Source organism: Lichenostomus cassidix, chromosome 6 (assembly GCF_008360975.1).
Source record: "Lichenostomus cassidix isolate B80296 chromosome 6, HeHo_3.0, whole genome shotgun sequence".
Lineage (NCBI taxonomy): Eukaryota > Metazoa > Chordata > Aves > Passeriformes > Meliphagidae > Lichenostomus > Lichenostomus cassidix.
This window is the reverse complement of record NC_139487.1, coordinates 32625789-32650101: the sequence shown is the minus strand read 5'-3', so window position 1 is coordinate 32650101 and position 24313 is coordinate 32625789. Positions and strand designations below refer to the sequence as shown.

The following is a 24313-nucleotide window of genomic DNA, read 5'->3' as shown; positions in this document are numbered from 1 at the left end:
ACTGAAAAGGCTGTGCACCTGCCAGCCAGAAATCTACACCAGTGTGTCTTAAACCCTTCTGAATGAGTAGGGTAAAAAAAAAAAAAGTGTTTCTTTTGGATTATTCATTTTCTTTCTTTAAAAAAAAAACCAACTAAAAACCAAAAAACCCAAACCAAATGTGAGCTGTGCAGCCTGTGCCATGATTTCAGTTCAGATTTGTGTGAAGGTGGATCTTGGCTTTCCCTGGAGCAGGGAGTTTATACAATTCCCAGGACAGAGGTGACCATGTGTTTTCCTGTCTTTCCCAGGCTTTATCTCCAACATGACAATCCAGAGGCAGTTCTTCCCGAATGATGAGGATCAGACTGGTGCAGCCAAGGCCCTTCTGCGGCTCCAGGACACCTACAACCTGGACACAGACACCCTCTCAAGAGGAAACCTGCCAGGTAAGAGCCATCCATGTTTGTTATTTCCATTTCCTAAATGTCCTAATTACAATTCATTTGCTCTGTTCCACTGTATTTCACTGTTCAGCCTGAGGTAACATTAGGAGAGGGTTTGAGCTGGCTAAAGTTAATGAAAAAAAGGGGTTTTTTTTGCTTGAAATCTGCATCTTTCTTCTACTTATGGTAAGATAATCTAGTGTTAATAGTTTTCAATAAAAATCAATAGCAATAAAATCTTGCCTAGGTGAGGGTTCTCCTTGTGTTGGCACTGGCAGATGCTTGGTTTTATTGCACAATTCAATGTATTTTAACAAGTTCCTTTGAGTTTATACTTCAGGGATTGTATAAACTGAAGAGCAAAATGTGGTGCATACACAGACTTGAGCCTGTGTGGCATTGCCTGAGCTGATCTTTAATAGGCTGCTCTGTGCAGGAGAAGACACAGCTACTTTTTCTGTCAGAAAACTTTCTCTGCTGAGTCTTTCTTGTTTCCTCTGTTCAAAAATAGTCCAGTGCCAGCTGGCAAAAAATCAGCTCTGTACAATCCATCTGTGTTTTTGCAAGTGCTCATTGTGGTCAGATGCCTAATAAAATTAAGGGTAATTGGCTTTATGTGTTATGATGTATAACCTTGCTTTTGGGTTTGGTTCAAGCCCTTCTCAAGGACCTACAGATACCTTCTCATGCAATAAGTAGCTCAATGCTGTTTTCTTCAAACAGCCCAAAAATACAAGGTGATGTTTTGTTGCTTTTGAAGCAATGAGCTGTCCTGACTGTGGGCAGTGAAGTACAATGGCAGAACCTAGAAACTCTGGAGTATAAAAGAGAATAGGTTGGACTCTGGAGGGCTCTAGAGGGGAACTTCCCACGTGGTTCCTTGTTTATGCTCCTTTTCTTCCTTCCCAGGGAATTTCTTTTGGTCCAGAATCTCAACTACTGCCAAATCTTTGTGTCCTTTGAGAGTTTGCAGCTTCAGTCTCAGGGAACTGCAATTGCTGCCCATTACAGGATGGAGTGAAAGGTGTTTAGTGAAAGGAGCAGGAATGAACAGCAGAACAGCTGCCCTCTTTGAGCACTGTAGAGCTGCTGTTAGAAATTCAGAATGGATTAGGGTGTAATCGGGGAGGTAATTGTAACTGTAACACTGGCAGGTCCTGTTTCCTTTTTACAAGATTAAATTTGGTTTTTCATAGGGCCTATATTTCCAAAGGCAAAAATAGGAATCTGTAATTTGCCTTACTAGTGCTTTAATCTTCCAGAGGTCGCTTAAAATGTTTCTAAAAATGACTGACTTGAAAAAATCTCAAGCAGCTGGGAATTTGCTCCATGATGTTTTCCTTTTCCTCCCCCACCAAGTTGTCACTGACAAGTCGTGGTTCAGTAACATTTTTAAAGTGATAATGTGATGTCCTTGAAAACAGTTCTGCAACTTGTTATTTGGCTTCATTTTGCTCTTCCTCAAAATGGTTGGGGTTTTCAGGAAGGAAGGTTTGTGTAATATGGTTTTTCACTCGTGGTAGAGACATCTAGCTGTTTGCTGGTATTCTGGCAATGGAAAACTGCATCTGAGTGCTTGTGTGCCAAGGATTTACAGGCTTTGAGAGACTTGAACAAATAGCTACCGCAGAAGGGAGCTGCAGGAGAGCAGAAATAAAACCCTGCTGTGAGGAACGAGAAATAACTGAAATGTTTCTCTGAGGACTGGTCTGGAATCCTGTGTAAACTCAGTTTGTTTTATTTTCCATGCCCAGGTGTGAAGCACAAATCCTTCCTAACAGCTGAGGATTGCTTTGAGCTGGGGAAGATTGCCTACACAGAGGCTGACTACTACCACACGGAGCTGTGGATGGAGCAAGCCCTGAAGCAGCTGGATGAGGGGGAAGTGTCCTCTGCAGACAAAGTCTACATCCTGGACTACCTGAGCTATGCTGTGTATCAGCAGGGGGACCTGGGCAAGGCCATGGCGCTCACCAGGCGCCTCCTGGAGCTGGGTATGGGGACAGGGACCTGCCTCTGGGGGGTTTGTCCTGAGGAGGGCAGGCTGGCCTGGAATCTCACTTGTATGTGCATTTTTAAAGTGAATTTCTACTTTTTTAAACGGGGATTTGCTCATTTATACTAGAGGATTTTCTGCCTCCTATTGGCTTCTTTTCACTTACCCATTTTAGGCACTGCTGCCTGAAATTGTTTTCTCCCTGTGTTTTGCTTTCCTGGGTTGAGATTACTTCCTCTTAGGTAGAGGCAAAACCAGACTTAATGAAATGGAAACTAAATTGGTGGTACTGAAGTCTCTGCAGATGATTTAAATACAAATTCAGCATGCTGAAGATGAAAACCTTGGAAAAACAAGAAATGCAGAATACAGGACAGTAAGATAAGAGTCTGTTGCATGAAAAATGGAAGTATTTATTCTGTAAATACTGCACTGATTGACTGTGTAAAGGATGTTCTGGTAAGATCAGAACTTATCCTGACATAGCAACAGAGATAATCAGTGGCTACTGGGAGCCATTTATTAATGAACTGAAGCTAATTGTGTAAGATAAAAAGCTTTTTCACCAGAGATCTTAAATCCCACCAGGGAATTTTCATGTTTGCAGCCAGTCATGCTGTCACAGCTCTCTCCCTGTCCCATTCCCTTGTCTCCCTCTCTAGTGAAAGAGACTGGAATGGCCAAACCCTTTTCCTTAGTGTTGGGACCCCCATGTGTAGTGAGGGCTTGAGAAGCAGTTGTGTGCATCTGTGTCTGTTTGCTTTGTGTAAATAACCATTTCTGGATGATTCCTCACTGGAAACCTGCCAGTGATCCCTGTCTGTTTCTCTGTCAATAGATCCTGAACATCAAAGAGCAAATGGGAACATGAAATACTTTGAATACATCATGGCCAAAGAAAAAGAAGCAAACAAGTCCAGCACGGATTCAGAAGACCAGCAGGAGAAGGAAACTGAGGTTAAGAAAAAGGATTACCTGCCTGAGAGAAGGAAGTACGAAATGCTGTGCCGTGGGGAGGGGCTCAAAATGGTAAAGTGGAGTAGACTGTTCTTAAATGTTTGAAACCAAACAATGTCAGGAATTTGTGTGTGGTGTGGAAGCAAGGAAGTTGTTAGAGCAGCTGGATGAGTGTGCAGAGTTGAGGATCATGTGTTGGATTTCTTCCCTGTTTCAGTCTTGTCCAGTAGACAGAAAGTAACACTGCCCCAGGCACTGCTGGCTGTCTTGGATGTGCCCCATCAGTGTAATTAATTGAACAAGGATGCTGGAAGTCTGGAGTTATATGTGGAATTAAATAAGTGTGGTTTTTTTAGTGATGAAATTATTTTAGTAGGGTTGGTGAAGTAATGCTTGTTGCAGTATTGCACAGCAACATTAATGTGCAGACAGTACTGACTTCTCAAACTGAAAGCATCTCTCTAACCTGTGATGTAACAAGATGGGGAGAGCGAATTGTGCTTGTGTGTCCAGGACATGTTCTGTCCTTGGAGATACCAATGTCCTGGGGGAGTTCTGACTGCCCCTTGCTCTGCCTCCCTTGCAGACTCCCCGGAGACAAAAGAGGCTCTTCTGCCGCTACTACGACGGGAACAGGAACCCCAGGTACATCCTGGGCCCTGTCAAGCAGGAGGACGAGTGGGACAAGCCCCGCATCGTTCGCTTCCTGGACATCATCTCCGACGAGGAGATCGAGACCGTGAAGGAGCTCGCCAAGCCCAGGGTAAATGCCTCACACTTCCTTGCCTCTGGAATCCTGAGTCCCACGTGTACTTGATGGGAGTGTGGGTGGCTGTCTCCTCTGGAATGCAGGGTGCGTGCAGTGCACTCACACCTGGCTTTCCTCACCTGGCAGCTCTTGGTGACAGCCTTTAAAGGAGGCTGGGGAAAGCTGGGAGTTCTGTGATGGCTGGAGCCAGGTCACAGCAGTGCAGGATTGTCAGGCTCTTCCGGCAGACAATTTCAGCTGGTTCAGGTGGAGAGGAGACTGTTCTCCAACAGAAAATAAACATACTGCAGTGAGGGTGTATAGGAGTATTCCTGAGTTTGGTTTTCTGGCTTTTGATTTTTCCTTTAAGTATGGAAGGGAAAGGCAGCCATTCCCCTGGTCTTGGAATGACACCTTATTAAATAGACAAGAAAGAACTGTTGTATTCTCCATTTTGGTATAAAACTGATTTTTGTCTCCCAGGCTTGGAAGCTGCCTGCAGATGAAAGAGCTTTAAGAGGGTGGGTCTTGAATCAGTGGTTTTTGCCTTCTTACTGACAATGGTGACTCATCAGCCCTGTTTCAGATACTGGATGCAAAGATTCTTGTTTCTGAGTGAGGAATGATCCAGGGCAGCTCCATTGAGGAAACAGGAGTATCCAAGGCAAACAGCAAACTGATGGAGTTGCTTTCTGTATCCAGTTGGTGCAACTCTGCATCTAAAAATTAACTTAGGAAATGTAATTAGTCACATCAATTTATTTTTCCATCAGTTATCTGTGACTTCTAAAATTAGACTTAAACTCACAGAAATGTAGTTTTCCTGCTTTTTTTTCTTTGCTTTTTGCCTAAATGGCTTTTTGTCCAGAATGATCTGAGCAGATGGAGATTAGGGGAATGAGAGCATTCAGTGCAGGAGAAGTGCTCTACCTTGGCCTGCTGCAACATAGAGCAGCTGTACATGGAGGGTGAGGCTGTCCTTGGCCACTGCACCCCCTACTAGGGAGCCTGAAGGACATCTCAGTCTTCCTGAAGCCTGATGTGTTGGACATTGGGAAGAATTCCTTCACTGAAAAGTTTGTCAGGCTGGAAGGGGCTGCCCAGGGAGGTGGTGGAGTCCCCATCCCTGGAGGTGTCCAGGGAAGGCCTGGATGTGGTACTCAGTGCTCTGGGATGGGGACAAGCTGGGATTGATCAAAGGTTGGACTCCATGATCTTGGAGTTTTTTTCCAACCTCAGTGAATTTGTTCTGTGGTTTCTGAGGTAACATTCTGAACTGGAAGCAGGAAGTGTAAGTTCTTCCCTTTATGTACCTGTGAGGCATCTCCTCCTGCTCCCCTGCCAGGCAGCTTTGCTGCAGGACTGAAAATCAGACCTCCATTGTTAATCTGTAGGTGTTGGAGTCCCTTTGCTCCTGCATGCTGCCATTACACCTTTGGAATGTGACCAAACCACTACTTTGTAGAGGAGAAAACCTGTAAATGTGTGACTGTAAGCTCTGAACTTGCTGAGGTCATTGATTTCCTGGCAAACATTTGGCCCGTGGCAAAGACTCAGAGACCTTTAACACAGGAGCATCTGTATGCAGTTCCTGTTCCACATATTCCCTGTGGCTGAGGCCTTGCATGGCTCAGCAGCCAAAGGATTGTGTGCTTGGAGACTGAAAGGTCATCTCCTTCCTGATGCTCGGGATGCTGCCATCCTCTGGGAAGAGACAGTGCTGTCTGATCCATGCCCAGCCTTCTGCTGTGCTGGCAGGATGAAGCCTCATTATTCAGCCTTGGAGTCCCACTGGAATTGTAGTTTGTGCCTTGGTTTTTTATGTGTCTGCATGGGAGGAGATGAGAGCTAGCATGCTGGGAGCTCCCAGTATCTTTTCTTGTCAGGAGGTGTGGAGAGGCCTTGATTTGTTTAGTTTATTTTAACAGTAGACAAATACTTGTGATTGTTCTGAACTTGGCATGACATTGTGCCTGTTCCAAAATTTGGGCTCTGCACCTTTGGCCTTTCCAGTTATGAGTGACAGAGTGTGTCTGGCAGTACATGAACCAGTTAAAGGTTGCATGTTAGGTTCTGATTTGGAATATTGGCACAGATGGAAGGCACAAAGTAAATGAAGCACAGCAGAGGGAAAAGAAGGCCTTGAGCCAGGAGTTCCCGTTCTGTGTAAATGTGACCATGGGTGAAGCAAAAGTTCGTGTTGAGCACAAAGGAGTTCAGTGCTGCATTTGGTACAGGAAGACCTGAAAAGGAAGGGTTTGTTCCCCTTTGGCTTATGGTGCTACCTGGATGCAATTTACCTGCCAAACCCCTCATGCAGGGGCAGGGCAGTGTGACAAAGCACCAGCTGTACACGTGCCACACCACTGTGCTGCTCCCAGCAGCTGTGCCATACTAAAGAAATGAAAGCTGCTACAGTTTGCTTTATTCAGACAACTGTTCGTGCTACAGACGTGGAAACAGGACTTGTGGAAAACCTAAAAAAAAACCCAACCAGGAAACCTTCCTTGTAGTACAGCTGGAGTCTGCCCCCTGCACCCCTCGTGGCAGGCAGCACGGCAGCGGTGCCGGGGCGGTGGCGGTGGTGGCTCCGTGGCATTGTCCCCCTCCCCAGGCTTCTGAATGGTCGGATTGCTGGGATGCAGATTGTGCTTGTAATGCAACTTCTGATGGTTCGCTTCACAGCTGAGGCGAGCCACCATTTCAAACCCCATAACGGGAGCCTTGGAGACGGCACATTACAGAATTAGCAAAAGGTAAGAGAGCTCTATGCCAGAGGTTTTGGGCCTGTAATGAGTGTGTACATCCTGCTCATTATGGGGCAGCGAGAGGTGGGCTGAAGAGACAACTGTGTAGTCCACCGTGTGATTCCATGAGATCTGTAATAGGCTGGTACTGCTGAGTTTCTCAGTCTTTTCCTTCAGCTGGAAGTTCTGGGGGCGTGTTTTGATTTGTTCTTTCCTTTTCGGTCGCCTTCTCACTGTGTGTTTTTCAAGCAAGTTTCTACAGTCAGTGTGAGAAACACAAGATGCTACAAAGCCTTCAGTAAAATCTGGGGCTTGTTTTTAATCTATGTATTCCTTTCCTCTTGCTCTTCTCACCAACCAAGAATTGTCCTCCCTTTGGAAAATGTAGCAGATCTTGAAGTGCCTTTATGGGTGTAAGAGATGCTTCAGGTCCTTGCTGTGCACACAAACACACATCTCCTTGTCCAAGATAATCCCACACTCCCAGCTGGGCTCCTTTACGTCCTGCCTCACACAAATCTGGCAGAACACAGGCTCGTTTCCACTGGGCTCCTGGTTCTTTTCAGCTTGTCTATTAAGTACTACAAGTGCTGAATTTAGCCAGTTTTTTTCCAAAATTGGCTGGATCTGAAAGAAACCACCTGCCCCTGCCTGCCCTCCCTTGGTTTTAACCATGGTAATTAAAGATTGGCTGCACAGGCCATCAGCACTGAGCCAAAATTCTGGGAGGAGTTAAACTTCTGGGTGAAGAGGAATTGTCTGGGAAACTCAGCATCATAAATTACTCGCAGAAAGTCTTAATTTCAAATGAAAAAATAAAAAAAGGGAGGAAAAAAGTGAAAGGACAAATTAACCAAATTATTCCAACCAATTTGTTGTGATTTGGACCTGGCAGCTGCAGCTTGTGTTGCCCTTCCAACCATTGCTAATTTGCGAGCATCGCATCCGAACCAATCGGAACCCTTTCAAACACCTGGGGCTTGGCCAAAACGCAGCCTGCGAGGTGGGTAAGCCTTGTCCTTTCTCTTTTTGTAGCTGAGCCGTGCTACTGTTCATGACCCTGAGACTGGGAAACTGACCACAGCACATTACAGAGTCTCTAAGAGGTAAGGGGAAGGGATTCCTTGTCCGAGGAAGTGTGTCCTGGGCTGTGCTACTTCAGCGCTAAACGTGGGCAAGGATTTTGTGTAGCTTTCCTTATTCTCCAGCCTTTCTTGCCAAGAGAGTGGCCTAAAGCAAACTGAGCTGTCCTATAACAGAGCATGTGGTCTGCTGAAGTAGGGATTGGTTGTCAGTGGTGGCATTCCAAGGTGGAAGTGCCCTCTGTGGCTGAGCATGGCTTGTTTGCTGTAACTAACCGACTAAATGTGGGCGTGGGGCTCTGCTGACACCCAGTGCAATGGGCCACCTGCCTGGCTCCCCTCTGCTCCTAAACTTCAGTGTCCACACTTGCTTACAACCAGGAGCTGCTGGGATTCCTGGGAACACTGTGCATTAAAGCTAACTGATCATTTTAAGGGATTTCCTTGTTGAAATGATGGAATGTAGTTGCTGCTTGAATAGAAACCCAGTGTTCTTTCAGCTGCTTTGAACAAACCCCTGAACTTGGAGTGGCCTGGAGCTGAAGGGCTTTTATTTAGCTATGAATTTCTTCAGAAAGGTAAAATTTCTTCCAAATATGGGATCACAGGAAGGTGGTTAATTCAGGAATGATAAGTGTTAGGAAAACTGGAAAACCACTGGAGCCAAGGTCCTTAAGGCCACTCTAGTGGCAAGCTGAAAACATTTCTGTTTATCCCTTGCACCTTTGCAACATGTGGGTCTGTGTGCTCATATGCACATGAAGGTAGTGGGAAACCTTTGGAAAGAGTCTGGGAAGCTCTGTGTTTGCTTCTTTAAACTGTCCCTACAAAGGGACTTCAGGAACATTTGTCTTCCTGTTGGAAGTGTTGCATTGAATTTTTATTTCTTGTTTTTAATGTTCAAGTCTGTCCATGTCTTACCTACCTTGGTTATTTGTCACTGTGTATTGTAAGGGCTTCATTTATTCACTTGTGGGGTTTGTCCTCTGTGCCAGACAGCTCTGGTGTATTTACTGAGGTAACTCCTTCATCCTTCATCCATTTCAACATCCCCTTATGTCAAACTTGATGTGCTAATGATAAGAGTTGGAGGAGGTGACCAGATTACTGATGGAAATTGGGATGCATAATTGGTCCCTATTTAAATAAATGAGGCTTAGTGAAAGAACTTTTTATTTAGAGTTGTGATTTTTCATTAGTAGGAAGTGTTATTCTCTGAGCTATTGCAGATACTACAGTCATAAAAAATAATATGAGGCACCATCCAGCATTAAAGGCCAATTAAAAAACTGGGATAGAGCTTGGGGAATGCGATCCTTTAATTCTTAATAAGGTTTGGTGCTCAAAAATGTGACACTGTGGGACTTCCCTGCCAGTGTACCCAAGGAACTCTCAGAATTAAATCACATTTTACTGAGCTAAGTTTTTAAAATCAGTATCTCACTAGGAACTGTAATTAAAATTGTAGAGAAACATCCAAGAAGTTGGGGAAGTCTATTTTTTAAGGGTAGGAACAGCTTTGAGGGTGGAGAAGGGACTGCCTTTCTCTTGATTCCCCTTGCTTTTGCTTTCCTTCTGCAGATTTGCAGGATGGGTATGAACTTTCCAAGAGAGCTTGACACCTAAATGTAGAGTAGGAGGCAGAAGCTACCTCCACCAGCCTGATTTAGAGGGCCTGTGCTGTTCCTGCTGCTCTCCTGCACTGCCAGAAACATCTTTTCGTTGGAGCTGCTCAAGCTGGTCTGGATTCTGGATGAATCATTGCTCCTGAAAACCAAAAAATGCTCGCTTTATTTTTTTAATAGATGACTTCTTTCCCCCTCCAAACATTCCTTCCTAGCACATGCCCTCCTAAATTACAGCATTCCTGTCTCTGAGAGAGCTACTGTTCCCTGGGTGGGACGTGGCAGCTCTGTGAAGGAGGCACCTTGCCAGCACCACCGAGCCATGTGTGCAGCACCAGGATAAACCCACCCACTCACACACTGCTTTTAAAGATAAAAACTGCCTTCTTCTCCCCTCCTCTCCTCCCAGCAGGCAGCCAGGGCTTGTAGCACGTACTGTTAAAAGTTTCCACTTCACAAATACCAGGCTGAGCTTTTACTTGCTCCCTGTTGTGTCTCTACTGGTACTTTTCTTCACACTGAGTGTGGTTTAAAAAGCTTTTAAACATAAATGCCAGTATTTTGTGTCCAGTGACTTACAGAAGTAATGTTGGGATGTAATGTCTGTCCTGGACTGACCAGTACAGCTGAGGAGGTGAGATTTTGGGGGCATATGTGCCCTTGTGTGTCCAGTAGCTCCAGAGAATTGTCTGTTTGTTCCTTAATGTGCTGCTTAGTCTGCAGTTATTTCTGCAGAGAAGCATTGTGCCAGTAAAAATCTCTAAGGTGCCTCATGCAGAATTTATTAGGGAGGAATATGGGACATTTTTGTGGCTGCCCCTGGACCCCTGGCAGTGCCCAAGGCCAGGTTGGACAGGGCTTGGAGCAACCTGGGATAGTGGAAAGTGTCCCTGCCCATGGCAGCAGATGGAATGGGATGAGCTTTTAAGGTCCCAGCCAAGCCATGTTTTGATTCCATGAGTCAATGTGATTACTCCTGTCTAATGCATATAAAAGTTGTTACAAGCTCCACCTAGTGTGAATTCAGCATGTTAATGGAAGTGTTCCATTTTTTATAACCTACCTACTTTGTTCAGGGGTGTTTTTTTTACTCAGCCAAGTGGGTCAGCAGAACACTAAACTTGTGTGGTCAGGGAAGTGTGGGGGGTTGTGTGGTGGTTGTTAAGGAAATACCAAATCAGTGGTAAGTAAATCAGTGGTGTGTTGAACCTCCCTGCCTGTGGCATCCCAGGAATTGTCCCTTTTTGCTAGGAAGTGTTCTGCCCATTGTGGACTCAGAGGTGGCAGCTGGGTCAAAAATATGACAGAATGTAGTCACTTGTCAAGACTGTCTCATCTGGCAGATGTTCGTGGAAGAGCAGAGCTGTGTGCAGTTGCTAACTCAGGCTGAACCTGGAAGTGTATAAATATTAAAACAAGTTGCTGAGCATGTTAATGCTCATTTAATGCAGCATTTCCTGCATCACTGCTGAGGGGAGTCTCTTTTTTTTGATAGACAAGGGCAGGAAAAAACAAAACTTTGTGTGAAAAATATTGTTTTGAATGAGGCAGAGACTTTTATCAGCAAGAGGCTGAGACAGCACCAGAGGGAATGGGGGACAGATGGGAATATTCTGTGACCAGGCAAAGCCGTGGATGCAGATTTCATGTCAGGGTTAATTCCCCCTGTAACTCTGCACTCCAGGCTGGCACTTGGAATGTGGTTTCAGTTCCCTGTTCCTTCACCTTTCATAGACTTTCTTTGTATGCTCAAGCAATTAATTTTATTTTTAAAATACATAAAGTACTTCCCTTCCTGAAAGGCTGCAGTATTCTCCGTCGTGAAGCATTCACTGCCACTCTAAACAACCAACAGCAAGAATGCTTGGGTTTTTCTTTCTTTGGGTTGTTTTCTTTGGTTTTTTTCCTTCAAGCCTTTATTAACAGACTGGACAGAGGCAGAGAGAGCCTACACTGAAGCTGGCGGGTGTGTTGCAGTTTTTCTTGTGCCTTAAATGTGAGGTTAGGGCTGCTTGTGAGCATTACCTGGTCACCATGGCTGTGTAGCATGGCATGCTTCTTGGGGTTTTTATTTGGTAAATGCTTCATATCTTCATGTCTTTGCATTCTTCTGCTTCTTGAAATCAAAGCAGATTGTGTTGTAATACCTCCTTGTACTAACAGTGTTCAGCAGTGGATGTGTTTGTGCATGTCTGTTGTGAGAAATCTGATTTCTTTTATCTTATAGCTCATTTGTCATTTTAAAAAATGCTCGTAGAGATTCTGTAACCTGTGTCAGTGCCTTGTGTCATGTGTCATGTTACTCTTCCTCCCAGGCAAAGCATTTAGGGTTTTATTTTTTATTTAAATACAAATTAAAGAAAATCTTAATTGATGCTTGATGCTGCTACTGGTAGTTTCCAGCTAGACTGTGGACACAGGGATTTCTGTCTAGCAGGAAGCACTGCTGAGCACAAAAGCTGAGTCAGCTGCTAGAAAAAAAAAGGTAGAAATAGCTGTCTCCATTTTCCTGCCAAAAAAGAGGGGAAAATGAGCCCCAAATAATGACTATGATCACCAATATTAGTGCAGTGGGCTGCCAGGGTAAAATGAAGGGGCAGTAGCTGGCATGGGATGAGTAGAGCAGCAACCAGGCAGCAGGTGAGCAGGTGTTGAAAGAGAAAAATAAAATATTTTAGCTGAAAAACTCTAATACACAGTAGGAGGCAAACATTTTGAAAGATGTCTTTGGAACTGTGACATTGACCTTCCACTTTTTAAAAAATTTGTTTTGTTTTAAATATAAAATTGTTAGTTTGGGTTTTTTTCCCCCCTTAAAAATCATTGTGTACCTGAAGCATGTGCTAAATACCAGATTTGTAATAGGTTTTTCTGGTAGAAATTGTTCCATTTACTTGTTTTCAGAATGATTTTTAGTAGCATTGCAGGGGTAGGTGATGAGAAAGGGCAGCTCCCAGAGTGCTGGCCTGGAGGTGTGTGACATTTAGGGGAGCTGGGTTACAGCTACACAGACAAATAAAGTAACTCACCTGTTCCTTTCTTAAATCTTGCTTCAAAATGCATCACCTGTGGGGAGTGGGTAAGAGCAAAACTCTGTGTGTCTGGTTTAGAAAACAGCTTGAAGCAGATTTATTTCACTGTTTGGAACATTTCCTTCAGTCCAGTGTGGGATTTCAGGCCCTTGGTTATAGAGCTCCCTTAAACCACCGCTGGAATTGAGCTTTCTAGAAAACATGTTCATTCAATTCAGGGCTTTGTAAAACCTTTGAAACACTTCTCATCATGCTGCCAAATTCTTGAAAAGTCCTAAACCTAAATTCAGATTCTGAGCAATTGCTGCTGCTGTGTGCCTGTTGGTGTCACATGTCACTAACTGTCTTGCCCTCAGTGCGTGGCTGTCAGGCTACGAGAGCCCAGTGGTGTCCCGAATTAACACCAGGATCCAGGACCTGACAGGGCTGGATGTCTCCACAGCAGAGGAGCTGCAGGTAAGTGGCAGGAGGGGGCTGGGGCTCAGTGTCAGTCAGCATTTCAGCATCTCATTGTGCTCCTTCAGGTGGGGTGGCCACAAAAACTCATTGATTTACGTAGGGGAGGAAACAAAGGTGTCTTTGCAGAGCAGCTCTTCAGTGGGAAATGGCTTTGGGAGCTGAAAGGAAGCAGTGATAACTGAAACTCTGGATGTGTAATTCCTTTTCATTTAGAGAAATAAACTGAGTTGCATGGCTGCAGGGTCAAACTCTGCTGCTGCTGGAGACAGTTAAAAGTTTAGCTTGACTTGGACTCAAGGAAGGCCACCAGTGTGCCTGGTGGCCCTGGGCTGTGGGAAACACTGGCTCTGTGTGTAACTTGAGTAAATGGTAATTTAGAAGTGCTTTTGTTTATTTGCTTGAGGCCTTTAAATGAGCAGCTGCTTCCCTGACTGTGAGCAGAGCTTGAGTACCTAGAAAGCAGGACACCCAGAAAGGGGTTCTGAAACGTGCTCTCCTCCTTGCTACTCTGTCAAGGTTCCTGGTTATAAAATGGCCATGGATCTGGTTAACAATTGAGATTATTTTTTTAATACCAATTGGCAAGAAGGACAGGCAATCCTCTTTATTGACACCGTGAAATTTAGGTCAAAAAGTGGTTTAAATTTGATGATTTAAAAGCACCATGACATGTTTTGAAGAGAACAGCAGCTAGAAAGTTTTCTGTAGAAGAAAAATGTTTTTCTGCCCTGGGAAGTACCAGATTCTGGTAGTTCTGCTGCTGCATCCTGCAGTGCCAGTATTGGATGTGCTCCTGTAGCTGACAGGAGCTTGACATTTCCTGGGGCTTGGTGTTTAAACTTCATCTGTGCAAAGGTTGTAGCTGACAGTCAAACTCTTGCCTGGATCAATACGGATTTACTAGATGCTTTGCTTCTCCTTCCACTGTAGGTAGCCAACTACGGCGTAGGAGGCCAGTATGAGCCTCATTTTGATTTTGGAAGGGTAAGTCCTGTTTTGTCTTTGCCTCTTTCTTCTTCACAAGCGCTGTGTTTCTCTTTTTCAGGTGGCAAATTATGGAGTGGGAGGACAGTATGAGCCCCACTTTGACTTTGCACGGGCAAGTAAAGAGCTGGAGGAGAGATAGACCTGGTGAAGCCTGGGCCTCTGGGCTGGGGCACACTCTCTGTTCTTCAATGTGTATTAAATTCTGTAGCTCTTCCACTTTCCTAATCCATGTCCGTGGAGAAAGCCCTCTAAACCACCAGCTGAACCTGTGGAGGTTATTGCCTGTAATCTGAGTGCCAGCAGACTCCTGAGAACTGGAAGTCTTGCCTCACTGCCCTTAATTTATTGGATTTAAATTCCCCACTTGTTTCTATTCCTGCTTAACTTGCAGATGGCTGAAATTCAGTTGGTTATTTACTGGGCATAATTCTGTGTGGTTTAACCCCTTCAGATTAACCTTAACCCTGCCAATCCCAGCCACCAACTCTGACTCAGGATCTGTGCTCTGTAAGCACATGCTCCAACTGATTAACAGGTCTTGTTTGGAAACACTGGGGTTGCTTCCTGGAGTAACAGTTGCTGGAATTTTAGTGCACACAAATCATGGTCACAAAGGGGTGGCCTTTAGAAATGGAGGTGTGACAGAAACTGGTATCAAAACTCATCAAAATGGGGTTCCTTCTTGTATAGTTGCCTGGTTTGTCACTGGGGCTTCCTCCCTGCTTCCCAGCTGGAATCCAAAGTGGAGCATTGGCAGGGAAGTGTTCCAGCTGACCCTGGGACCAAGAGCTGCCCTGGCTGCTGCCAAGGACAAGGGGGATGAGTGTAATTAAATAATTCAGTTTGCTGTGAGAAGGATTTATAGACTCAGCCTCAGACAGCACAGTTGTTCTTACCCATTAGAAATCTGGGCTTAACGCCCTCCCTCTCCTACAGCATTGCAAAGTGCCTGGTTTACTTAAATTAATAGATTCACTCCTATTGCATTCTCCCCTCCTTCCAAATTGAGGGGTTGGATTAATTCTTCTGCATGAGTCTGTCGTGTGCTGCTAGCTCAGCAGCTGTGTGTCATTGGCTGCTCTCAGCAACCAAAAAGAAGTGCTGATGGAATGTGCCTGCTTTTGTTCACAGAAAGATGAGCCAGATGCTTTTAAGGAATTGGGAACAGGCAACAGAATTGCTACTTGGTTGTTTTATGTAAGTGATACATTTCTGCCATCTGTTACTGCATAGTCTGTACCACTGAATGGTTTAATTCTGCTTTTTTTTAATGTTTTTTACTGAAGGGACTTGCAAGTAAAGCAGCCAGTAACTTTGGGGTAATACATATGGGGTGTCTCCTTACCCAGACTTTGTGGTTCTTCCATGTGTTTTAAGGAGGATTTTTCCTCCAAATTAGAGCATTAGCTTAAATTATTTGCCTGCCTATTTATTTTTGTATCTGCGTCACTATTTACAGCATGTTCACTGCCTTAACACTCAAGTGGGAGGGACAAGCCTGGGACTGCACTGGGAAGAGAGTGGGTTTGGCCTTTTTAAGGGATTGCAGTTGAAATTAGAGTTTTACTAAAATGAGAGATTTTATCAGCCTGAACTCACCTGTGCTTCCCCACCTGTTCAGATGAGTGATGTGTCAGCAGGGGGAGCCACAGTCTTCCCCGAAGTGGGAGCCAGTGTTTGGCCAAGAAAGGTGAGTGGGATTTTTCCAACAGACAAAACCATTCCTTCTCCACTTTTCTCAAACATAACAGGCCCCCAAAAGAGCTTTCAAATGACCCTTTAAGGAAAATCACAGCATTTATTCATGGCAGCACAGAGATGCTTACAATTAAGTGCAGTGACTGGAGTTGTGCTGATGATTCCAAAGGTCTCAATATTCCGTGTGTTGAGCTGGAGCTGTGTTTTGGATTTCACTGCTTCTAATGCACAGACTGCAAAACATTAAATCAGCCTACTGATCTGAGTGTTTTCAAGATGTGTTTTTTAGTCTTGAGGTGTCTGTAGGGATTTCTCCCTGGAAGGGTGTGTTCCTGTTAGTTTTTCCCCTCAGATAACATTTGTCTTTGCTGGCCTGCTGCTCATCTTTAGTAAATAATCTTGGCTTGCTTAAACTGGTCAGGAGTTAAATGAAACTGGCCTGGGATTTTAAATTAAGAGCCAAGTATATAGACCTAAGTCAAAGGAGACTCATTCTTAAGGAAGCGAATGTTAGAATATGGAAAAGAGCCTTCAGTTTAAAAGGAGAATCTGAAACACAAAGGCACCTACCTTGCCCTGTCCTTCAGTGAGTTGGTGTGAAAGTGTGTGTTGTGCAGAGATCAAAGGGCTGAGTGTCCCCTGCCATTCCAGGGGACAGCTGTGTTCTGGTACAATCTCTTCCCGAGCGGAGAAGGCGATTACAGCACGCGGCATGCGGCCTGCCCAGTGCTAGTGGGAAACAAATGGGGTGAGTACCTGCCTCTGCCCCGAGTCTGGGCTGTGCTGGGGCTTTGGCTTAGCTTGCTTTTGCCTCTGGACTTCAGAAATTAAGTTCTTTGTAAAGAAACCTATTTAATTTACTTTATCTACCTCAAAGCTCTCTGTATGTTAAATATATTCTATATAGTAGCATATTTCATTACATGTATAAAGTAAATGTGATGCTATATCTACTTTAAGAGTATTTGTGTAGCTTCGCAGCCATACTGGAAGGGGTTTTTTTGTTGGTTGGTTGAGTTGGTTTGTTGTTGGGGTTTTTTATTAGACCAACTTCACCCATTTGTGCACAGCAGTGGGGTTGGAATGAGAGAGATTTTTAAGTCCTCTTCCAACCCAAACCATTCTGTGGTTAAAACTGTTTAGAAAATTGGGATAATCCTGTGCTTAACCAAAAGCTGACCTAGCCCATCTTTAGGTTCAGCAGAAGAGGAGCTGAGCAGGTGCAGTGATGCAGTACCTTTGTGTCTTTGCAGTATCCAACAAATGGCTCCACGAGCGGGGACAGGAGTTCCGCCGGCCGTGCACGTTATCGGAGCTGGACTGACGCAGCCTTGCCTCCTGTGTGCTCACAGTGTGTCACAGGCACACACCTGACCGTTTACAACTGACTAACAAACACTCCACTACAGGTTCAGTCCCCACCTCACCTGTGTTTCAGCTGTGGACAGGACAAACATGCTTTTAGTTCCCTCCAAATCCCCCCAAGGTTTTACCAACAGAAAATATTGAGGTTGACGAGTGTTACTGGAAAAAAAAAAAGGACAAAATACAGATGAGGGCCACAACTTACAGTGGTGTTGTGTGTGGTGTTCCTGTCACCATCATCCCTCTGTCAGTGTGGGCAGCCAGGGGTTGTCTGGAGTCCTCCTTACACCTGCCAGGCTCAGGGCAGGATGATTCCCTGGGAGGGCTCCCTTCTAAGGAATGCTGAATCAAACCCATTCCTATTCCACAGTTCCCAGACACTCGACTCCCTGCTTTCCTAGAGTGCCTGACCACTGCAGGCATGCTTTGTTTCTCTCTGGAAAACAGGTTATTACCATGTTTTATCCTGGCTTTCCACTTCCACAAAAGCCCTGCTTTTTAAACTTGTCTTCCTTCTCAGCCTTTGTGGAGATCTTGGCTCTTCCTCTTGTCCACATGAGCCAGCAGTTCCACAGGCAGAGCCAGGCTGCTTCCACAGTATCAGAGCAGCCTGAGAACAGCCACAGCCCATCTTCCCCCCACTTCTGCAATGTTTGTCCACATGAACAAATGCTGCTTTTGTTCTGTCCTGGCAGCCAGCTCTTCTCTCTGCTCCTCAGGCAGCGGGGATGGGGATGTTCCCATCTTCATTAATCAAAATTGTTGTGCCTTAGGACACTGGAATTTCAAATTGGTTCTGAGACTTCAGGTGCTGAGGTAACACAAGTCCTCACAGAATGCTCCCCAGCCTTGTCCTCCTCCCAGCTCTCCAGGTTTCAGGAGAAACTCTCATCCTATTTATAGTCCTGAACCTTTTTCAGATGCAGGCTTACTTTCCTGAACCCTCTCCCTTCCCCAGCAGGATTTTTAGCAAAATACTCAAATATCTCACTAGCATGAGGACAAAAACCAAAGGGAGCTGCACCTGCCTATACCTAAACAGTCCAATTTTCTGGATGATGATGATGATGATTTTACTGATTTAGGGGTCGAGCCTGAAGTCTTTACCAAGGGAAAAATTCCAATTTTGGTTAATTGGATTTTCTGCCTCAATAAAATCTTGACAATTGAGCCAAAATGTAGACAAAACCAATTGTTAAACATGCTAGCTATACCTCTGGAATACTGGGAAAGCAGTTTAAGGTACTATAGTTGGAAGAACTGCATACTTACAGAAGACACTTTAAAAAGTCTTTGCTGGAAAACAGATTTTACATTTCTACTGAGCCTGGTAGCAATGGGACCCACAGAACTGTCCATCCTTAGCCCTGCACCTTCCTGAATTTTGCCTGGCATTTGGCAGCTGGAAAACAAGGTCCATGCATTACTTGAGAACACAATGTCTGCACAGTCCCTCCTCACATCTGTACTGCTCCTTTACTGAGAGCAGGAGCTGATCTAATTAAATTCACCCCAGAACTGGCTTAGCAGAGCTGATCTTTGACCACTAAATTGTAATAATTAAAAAAACTCAAACCCATAACATTTCTGCCTACCTGAGTTTTCTCCCTTTTTCATCTGTCTCTGTTCCTATCCATGGTTCTCTTTTCTCTTTCCCATCTCTTTCAGTTTCTTAAGCTCCAAAAAGGTAGCCATGGCTGCAGGTAACTCCTACCACCTCCCTGCAAGTAAAAGGGTCCAGTGAACAGTGTGGTCTTAGGAATCTTGCCTTTGGGGCACCCATAAGTGCTTGTAGGGAAGCCAATCCTACCTAATACAGGAGCACAAAACAATCCCTGTATTGCCACCATGACCAGGTGTGGGAAACCTGGATTTGCTCATACTGTCCCATCTCTCTTCAACAACCATCAAAGGATTAAAAAAAGCTGGAGTGGGAGAATTTTGCTCAGCAGTGTTTCCTCCCTCACCTCAACACCAGGGAGTGCTTCCAGTGTTAAACAGCATCAGTCTCAGGCATTGCTTGGGGAGTACAAATGTTCTGGTGCACAACTTTTTTAAGCAGTCAACCACTCACAGATAATTCTTCAGGAAAGAATTTTCTACTTTTGCCAGTAGAAAATTTCACTTGGTTAAAGGAAAAAAAAAATCCCTCAAAATTAAGCCTCAGGTCTGCTGAGGCACATCAGGAATGTTCCAGATTATGACAAAAAGGTCAGCTTAGATTTTTAAACTGCAGACAGTTCCTATTTCCTCTCCCTCCACTTCAATGGTGTCCATGCATCCAACGCTGACTGTGTAAGGAATTACACTGGTGCTGCTGCTTCTGCCTTACCCATCATTTCTCAAAGGGCTTTTGGATCCCCAGCGTGGCTCCTGTGTGAATCTAGTTTTGTATTAAACATGATTGAAAACTGTCTGGGCTCACAGTGACTGACAACTGAGAAACTGCCTTACTGTTACATTTTTTGTAATAAAATTTTTAATGTAAAAAAAAGTGAACAGGCTTAAAATAAAAGCCACTGCCATTAGCAGTGAGAAATCCTCCACATTCCAACTCTCCTCGTATGTGGCTGCTGTAAATCTGATCACAAAGCTTTGTCACCATTTGTGGAAGGCAAGCTCCTCTCTTTCCCTTCACCATCTCAGTGGGCAGGAGCTGCTCCTACCCCAAATTCCTGTTCCACACTGAACTTTGCATCTCCACTGGGAACACACAGCACTGAAGGACTGCAAGAGGGGAGGGCAGATAATGCTGGACTGAAAGCAGGATCAGCTGTTGAGGGTCCTTTTTCCAGGACTGACAAATCTATTTCCTGCAGCCAGAAGGTCAAACAACTACTTAGCCTGGAATGGTTCCTAGGGAGGGGAAGAAAGCACCTGAGACTCCACAATGCTGTAGAGTACAATGAACTCACATGTAGGAAGGTCAGGCTGGCCTCTTCCATAAGCAAAACCACTGGGGTTTGTACACTACCATTTCTGGGCTTCATCCTGCCAAGCAGTGGAGCTCATGCTCAGTTCTGGTCCTCAGGAACCTGTGAAAAGCACAGCAGGGACTGCTGGGAGGCCTTGATCCTTTTGCCTTGTGGAATGAAGCCATGCACTGCTGATGGAGCACTGGGCTTGCAGGTAGGGATCTGCCCCCAGACACAGCTGATGTGCTTGCACATTTGGAAATAGGCCCAAAGTGCACCAGCATTGTTTTATTTTGGAAAGGTGACTGAGTTCCATCCCCAGCCCCCCTGTGCTGCTGTTGTACCCCAGCCAGTGATTTCCCACCATCCTACCTGGGTCCCTGGGGCTCTTTGGCACAGCTGCACCTAAAGCATGACCATGGGGGATCACCACCACGGGAGGAACACAGCAAGGGTAAGGACCACAGCAGCTGCAGCTGAAAAGGCAGAAGAGGGTCAAGGATAGGGAAAAGACCTGTGAATGTCAGCGAGCAGGATAAAATGAAGGAAAATGTCAGACAAGATCACAGAATCCCAGAATGGTTTGGGTTGGAAGAGCCATCCAATCCCACCCCCTGCCATGGGCAGGGACACCTTCCACTGTCCCAGGCTGCTCCAAGCCCCAGTGTCCAGCCTGGCCTTGGACACTGCCAGGGATCCAGGGGCAGCCACAGCTTCTCTGGGCACCCTGTGCCAGGGCCTGCCCACTCTCACAATATAGAATTTCTTCCCAATATCTCATCTAACCCTGCCCTCTAGCAGTTTGAAGCCCTTCTGCCTTGTCTTGTCACTCCAGGCCCTTGTCCAAAGCCCCTCTCCAGCTCTCTTGGAGTCCCATTACGCACTGGAACAGGCTCCAAGTTCTCCGCAGTTTTTTCTAGGCTGAACAATCCCAGCTCTCCCAACATTACCTCCCAGCAGAGCTGCTCCATCCCTCTGATCATCCAGTTGCCTCCTCTGGCCTGAGTCCAGCAGCTCCAAGTCCTTCCTGTGCTAGGCCACAGGGTTGCAGGCAGCTCTGCATGTGGGATCTCATGAGTGGGGCAGAGGTGCAGAATCCCCTCCTACAGATGGGGAACAAAGCTGGAGGGACCTGTGCAGGGACTCCTGGAGACACTGGACCTGCCCACACACTTGGGCTCGGCCCCAGGAGGGAGGGGGGTCTTTAACCACCCCCACCCCCTCGGCCCTGGCTGCTGGACTCTGACCCAGCTCACAGGGACTTGGGTATTTCACCACCGACCCGCAGTTCTCATTCCCATAATCAGTGACTCATGCAGCTCCCACAGCGGGCTTTGAAGCAGCCCTGGATCACCCACTAACCTGAACCACCAGCTGCCTCTTCCCCCTGTGAAACATCAACCAGCGACTTCCTGAGCCAGCCAAGGCTGGTGGAAAAGGAGCTCAGTCCCTCAATCCCACCTCCCCAGCAGAACGCCACAGGAAGGATCCTGGCAGAGCCACGACCTATGGAGTGTGCTCGGAAGGAGGAATGCACCACAGGAGCTGGAGCTTGGCTCCTGCTGCGGAGCCGAGAGGGTTTTTCCAGCTCCATCTGGGATGTGGCTCATTCCCACAGGCGTGGGGGATGCAGAAGCACACGCGCCCGGCGGCTGGATAGGACAGGACGGGTGTAGTCACCCCTCCCTCCCCATGCAGGAGCGCTGCCAAGAGCCTGACAGCGTCCCTGGGAATGTGTGACTCACCACGGCCCGGGGCTGCTCTATATTTAAGCATTACAGAGGCAGAAATGAATGCACGGAGTCAGGAGCTGCCGATCCCAAGGTCAGGACCAGGTTCAGAAACCAGTTGTCAGAGTTCACCATCGTGGCAAAAAGCATCTGCGTGCCTTAAATCTTCAGAGAGAGAAAAGCTGCCCCAGGGAAGGGGTATTGGTAACTGCAGTGGGTCAAGGCAAGGCCAGGCAAAACCTGCAGGGTCCCACCGTGCACATTCACAGTCAGAAAGCTCCTCGCTGCTGCAGCTGCTGAGCCACTCCCCAAGGGAACTGTGGAGGTTACCCAATCCTACATTTTTTCTAGTCTTCAGATCTTAAAGGCTGGGTGCAACCAAACTATTTGCAGCTGGACTGAAAACCTCTCAGGAGACTGGTGTGGGGAAGGAAGGAAGGAAGCAGGAGGAAGAAAGGAGAGTGGCTCATCCCCTGGGCAGGGCAAAGGAGCTGCCACGTTTTGGAAAAGCAGTTAAACTGCTTTTAATTCACAACCTTTGCCTTGGGACAAGTGACAAACTAGCAGAAAAGTTTCTGACTCCTCTTTACCCAGGCTCTGATCTCTGCCAGCTGCTCCCTCCCCGCCCTGTTCAGCTTTCCCAACTAATTCCAATGGATTTTGCAAACGTCCTGGGCTCCAGAGCCACCCCCTCCAGGCTGCATGTCCTGCTCATGCCACATTCCCTGTGGCTGGCATCCTCTGAGGTCCTGCCAGCATTTTTTCCCTCTCTGTTCGCCTTCAGCAGCACATTGATCAGCCACCAGGGACAACAAAGCAAGCCATGTTCTGGAATTGCCTCCAGAGCAACCCTAAAAGGCTCCACATAAAAGCAGGACACTATGCACAGACACCCAGAGGCTCTTACACATTTCCAAGCTATTCCCAAATAGCTGTTTTGCTCTTTTGTACATTAATTTCTGCCAGGCTGTTGGCAAAGCCTGGGAGCACTGGGACTGCAAACTGGGGTGTCAGGCAGGGCAGAGATTGAACCAGCACAGACACCAAAGGCTCCACTCACTGCAAACCCAGTGTGGCACTACTGAACCCAGTCGTCCCTGCACTGCACTGGGGTTCCCTGACAACAGATTCCAGGGACCATTTCCACCCACAACTGGCAGACCAGTCTCCAGCATGGACTGAACAGCAGGAGGGGCCCAAGCTCTCCAGTGCTCCTGCAGCAAAGTCCTCACTTCCCCAGCATCCCTGCTGTGTGCTGGGGTGACACAGATGTCACAAAAGGCTTACTCAAGGCAGGGATTTGCTGATTCCCTAGCTGCCAACCTTCCTTCCCAGTGTTCTCTGCATCTATCCCCAAAGGCAAAGCTGATCTGAGGTTCCCCCGGGACCTCCTGCAGCCCTAAATGTCCACTCACCCCTCACAGCAGCCTCAGAACAGATGGAACTAGCAGGGAGCAGCTGCTCCACATCATTTCATAGGAGAGGGACTACCCAGCTTGTTTGCTCCCTTCCCCACTTCTCTGACTTACCTGTCAGAGAAAGCAAGATTTGGCTGGGGTCCCTCCTCCTTATCCCATGTCTGGAGCTCATCACTCAGGGCCATGTGCAGAAAGACACAAGCAGTGCCATAGAGCTCTGGCCCTTCAGAAGCAGCTGTGCAGTGGGGCTGAGTCTCCTGCAAAACAATAAAATGCCAGAATTTACATTTGTGTTTGGCATATAGCTGAAATGCCTGCAGCCTAGCTCATCCTGAGAGGCAGTGCTGTGCTGGGGCACAGAAGAAAAGCTTTCTAAGAGCAGCCAGAACCTTCCCACACCATTTCCCTTCCCTATTCTTTGTGAGTGGTTTGCTTTGTCCTTTGCTGTTGTTGTTCATTTGGTTGCTTTCTTTTCAGTGAGCAACTCTGAACTCCCCACCAGCTGAGCAGGCCCCTGGGTCCTGGCAGGCCTGCCCCACTCCAGAGCCAGGACCTGCAGATGCCCAGCAACCCATTCCCTGGCTCAGGTTTTAGTGCCAGCCTTTCCTCCTGGGTCACCTATGCTGCACGTTTAATTTGCATTACACAGGAGGTGTAACAACCAGCCATTTAACATCAGCCTTCAGTAGCCCCATCAAAGGCAAGTACTCATCTACAACACTGATTCTGAAACTGGAGGCAATGCCAAGGAATAGCCCTGAATGTGCTGTTTGTAACCCCAAATTACTCCAAGCTGCTGGAGCAACCCCACAGAAGCTCCGTGGGTCCATGGGATTTGCTAGGAGCAATAAATCCAGGAGCTAGGCTGGATGAAGGTCTCATCCCACCCCACCATGTGCCCAGGAGGCCTAGGGAAAAGGCAAGGGGTGGTCCTCAGCCTACCTGAGCAGCAGAAATTTTGGACAAAGAGATATTCTTCATCTCCCAACACGCTGGGGAGGGAGTGAGGTGGCCCATGCAGTGCCTTGTGGGATCAGACCCTGCTCAGCCCCCCAGGGAGAGGTCCTTTTTGGGGAGCTGAAGCCCTGGTGCTGTGGGGACTGAGCCTGTCCCAGCGGGATTGTGCAAA

The 24313-nt window shown here is 46.5% G+C and overlaps 1 protein-coding gene and 1 long non-coding RNA gene across 7 annotated transcripts in view; one reads left to right on the top strand and one right to left on the bottom strand.

Moving 5' to 3' along the window:
- The window catches only part of P4HA1 (prolyl 4-hydroxylase subunit alpha 1), a 26652-nt gene extending 9327 nt beyond the window's left edge, over positions 1–17325 (top strand). The window contains exons 5-15 of one of the 4 annotated variants that reach the window (XM_085064404.1): positions 291–428; positions 2180–2419; positions 3260–3450; positions 3965–4141; positions 7909–7979; positions 12969–13068; positions 14117–14170; positions 15190–15255; positions 15680–15748; positions 16408–16504; positions 17010–17325. In XM_085064404.1, coding sequence (XP_084920530.1) covers positions 291–428; positions 2180–2419; positions 3260–3450; positions 3965–4141; positions 7909–7979; positions 12969–13068; positions 14117–14170; positions 15190–15255; positions 15680–15748; positions 16408–16504; positions 17010–17080 — 1274 coding nt within the window. In that variant the 3' untranslated portion in view covers positions 17081–17325. Of the gene's footprint in view, positions 1–290; positions 429–2179; positions 2420–3259; positions 3451–3964; positions 4142–6811; positions 6883–7908; positions 7980–12968; positions 13069–14001; positions 14056–14116; positions 14171–15189; positions 15256–15679; positions 15749–16407; positions 16505–17009 lie in introns of all 4 variants that reach the window. The other 3 variants (XM_085064402.1, XM_085064405.1, XM_085064403.1) reach the window with 3 other exon arrangements.
- LOC146435653 (uncharacterized) lies at positions 9110–24313 on the bottom strand. Of its 3 annotated transcripts, none has more exons than XR_014853042.1 (4): positions 24127–24313; positions 20409–23441; positions 12610–20156; positions 9110–9722 (listed from the first exon to the last, which is right to left on the bottom strand). It is a non-coding gene; the product is annotated as an uncharacterized LOC146435653 (long non-coding RNA). The 3 variants fall into 3 exon arrangements; XR_014853043.1 differs by lacking the exon at positions 9110–9722 and adding an exon at positions 11268–12089; XR_014853044.1 differs by lacking the exon at positions 9110–9722 and having other exon boundaries at positions 11268–12646; positions 15658–20156; positions 24127–24312.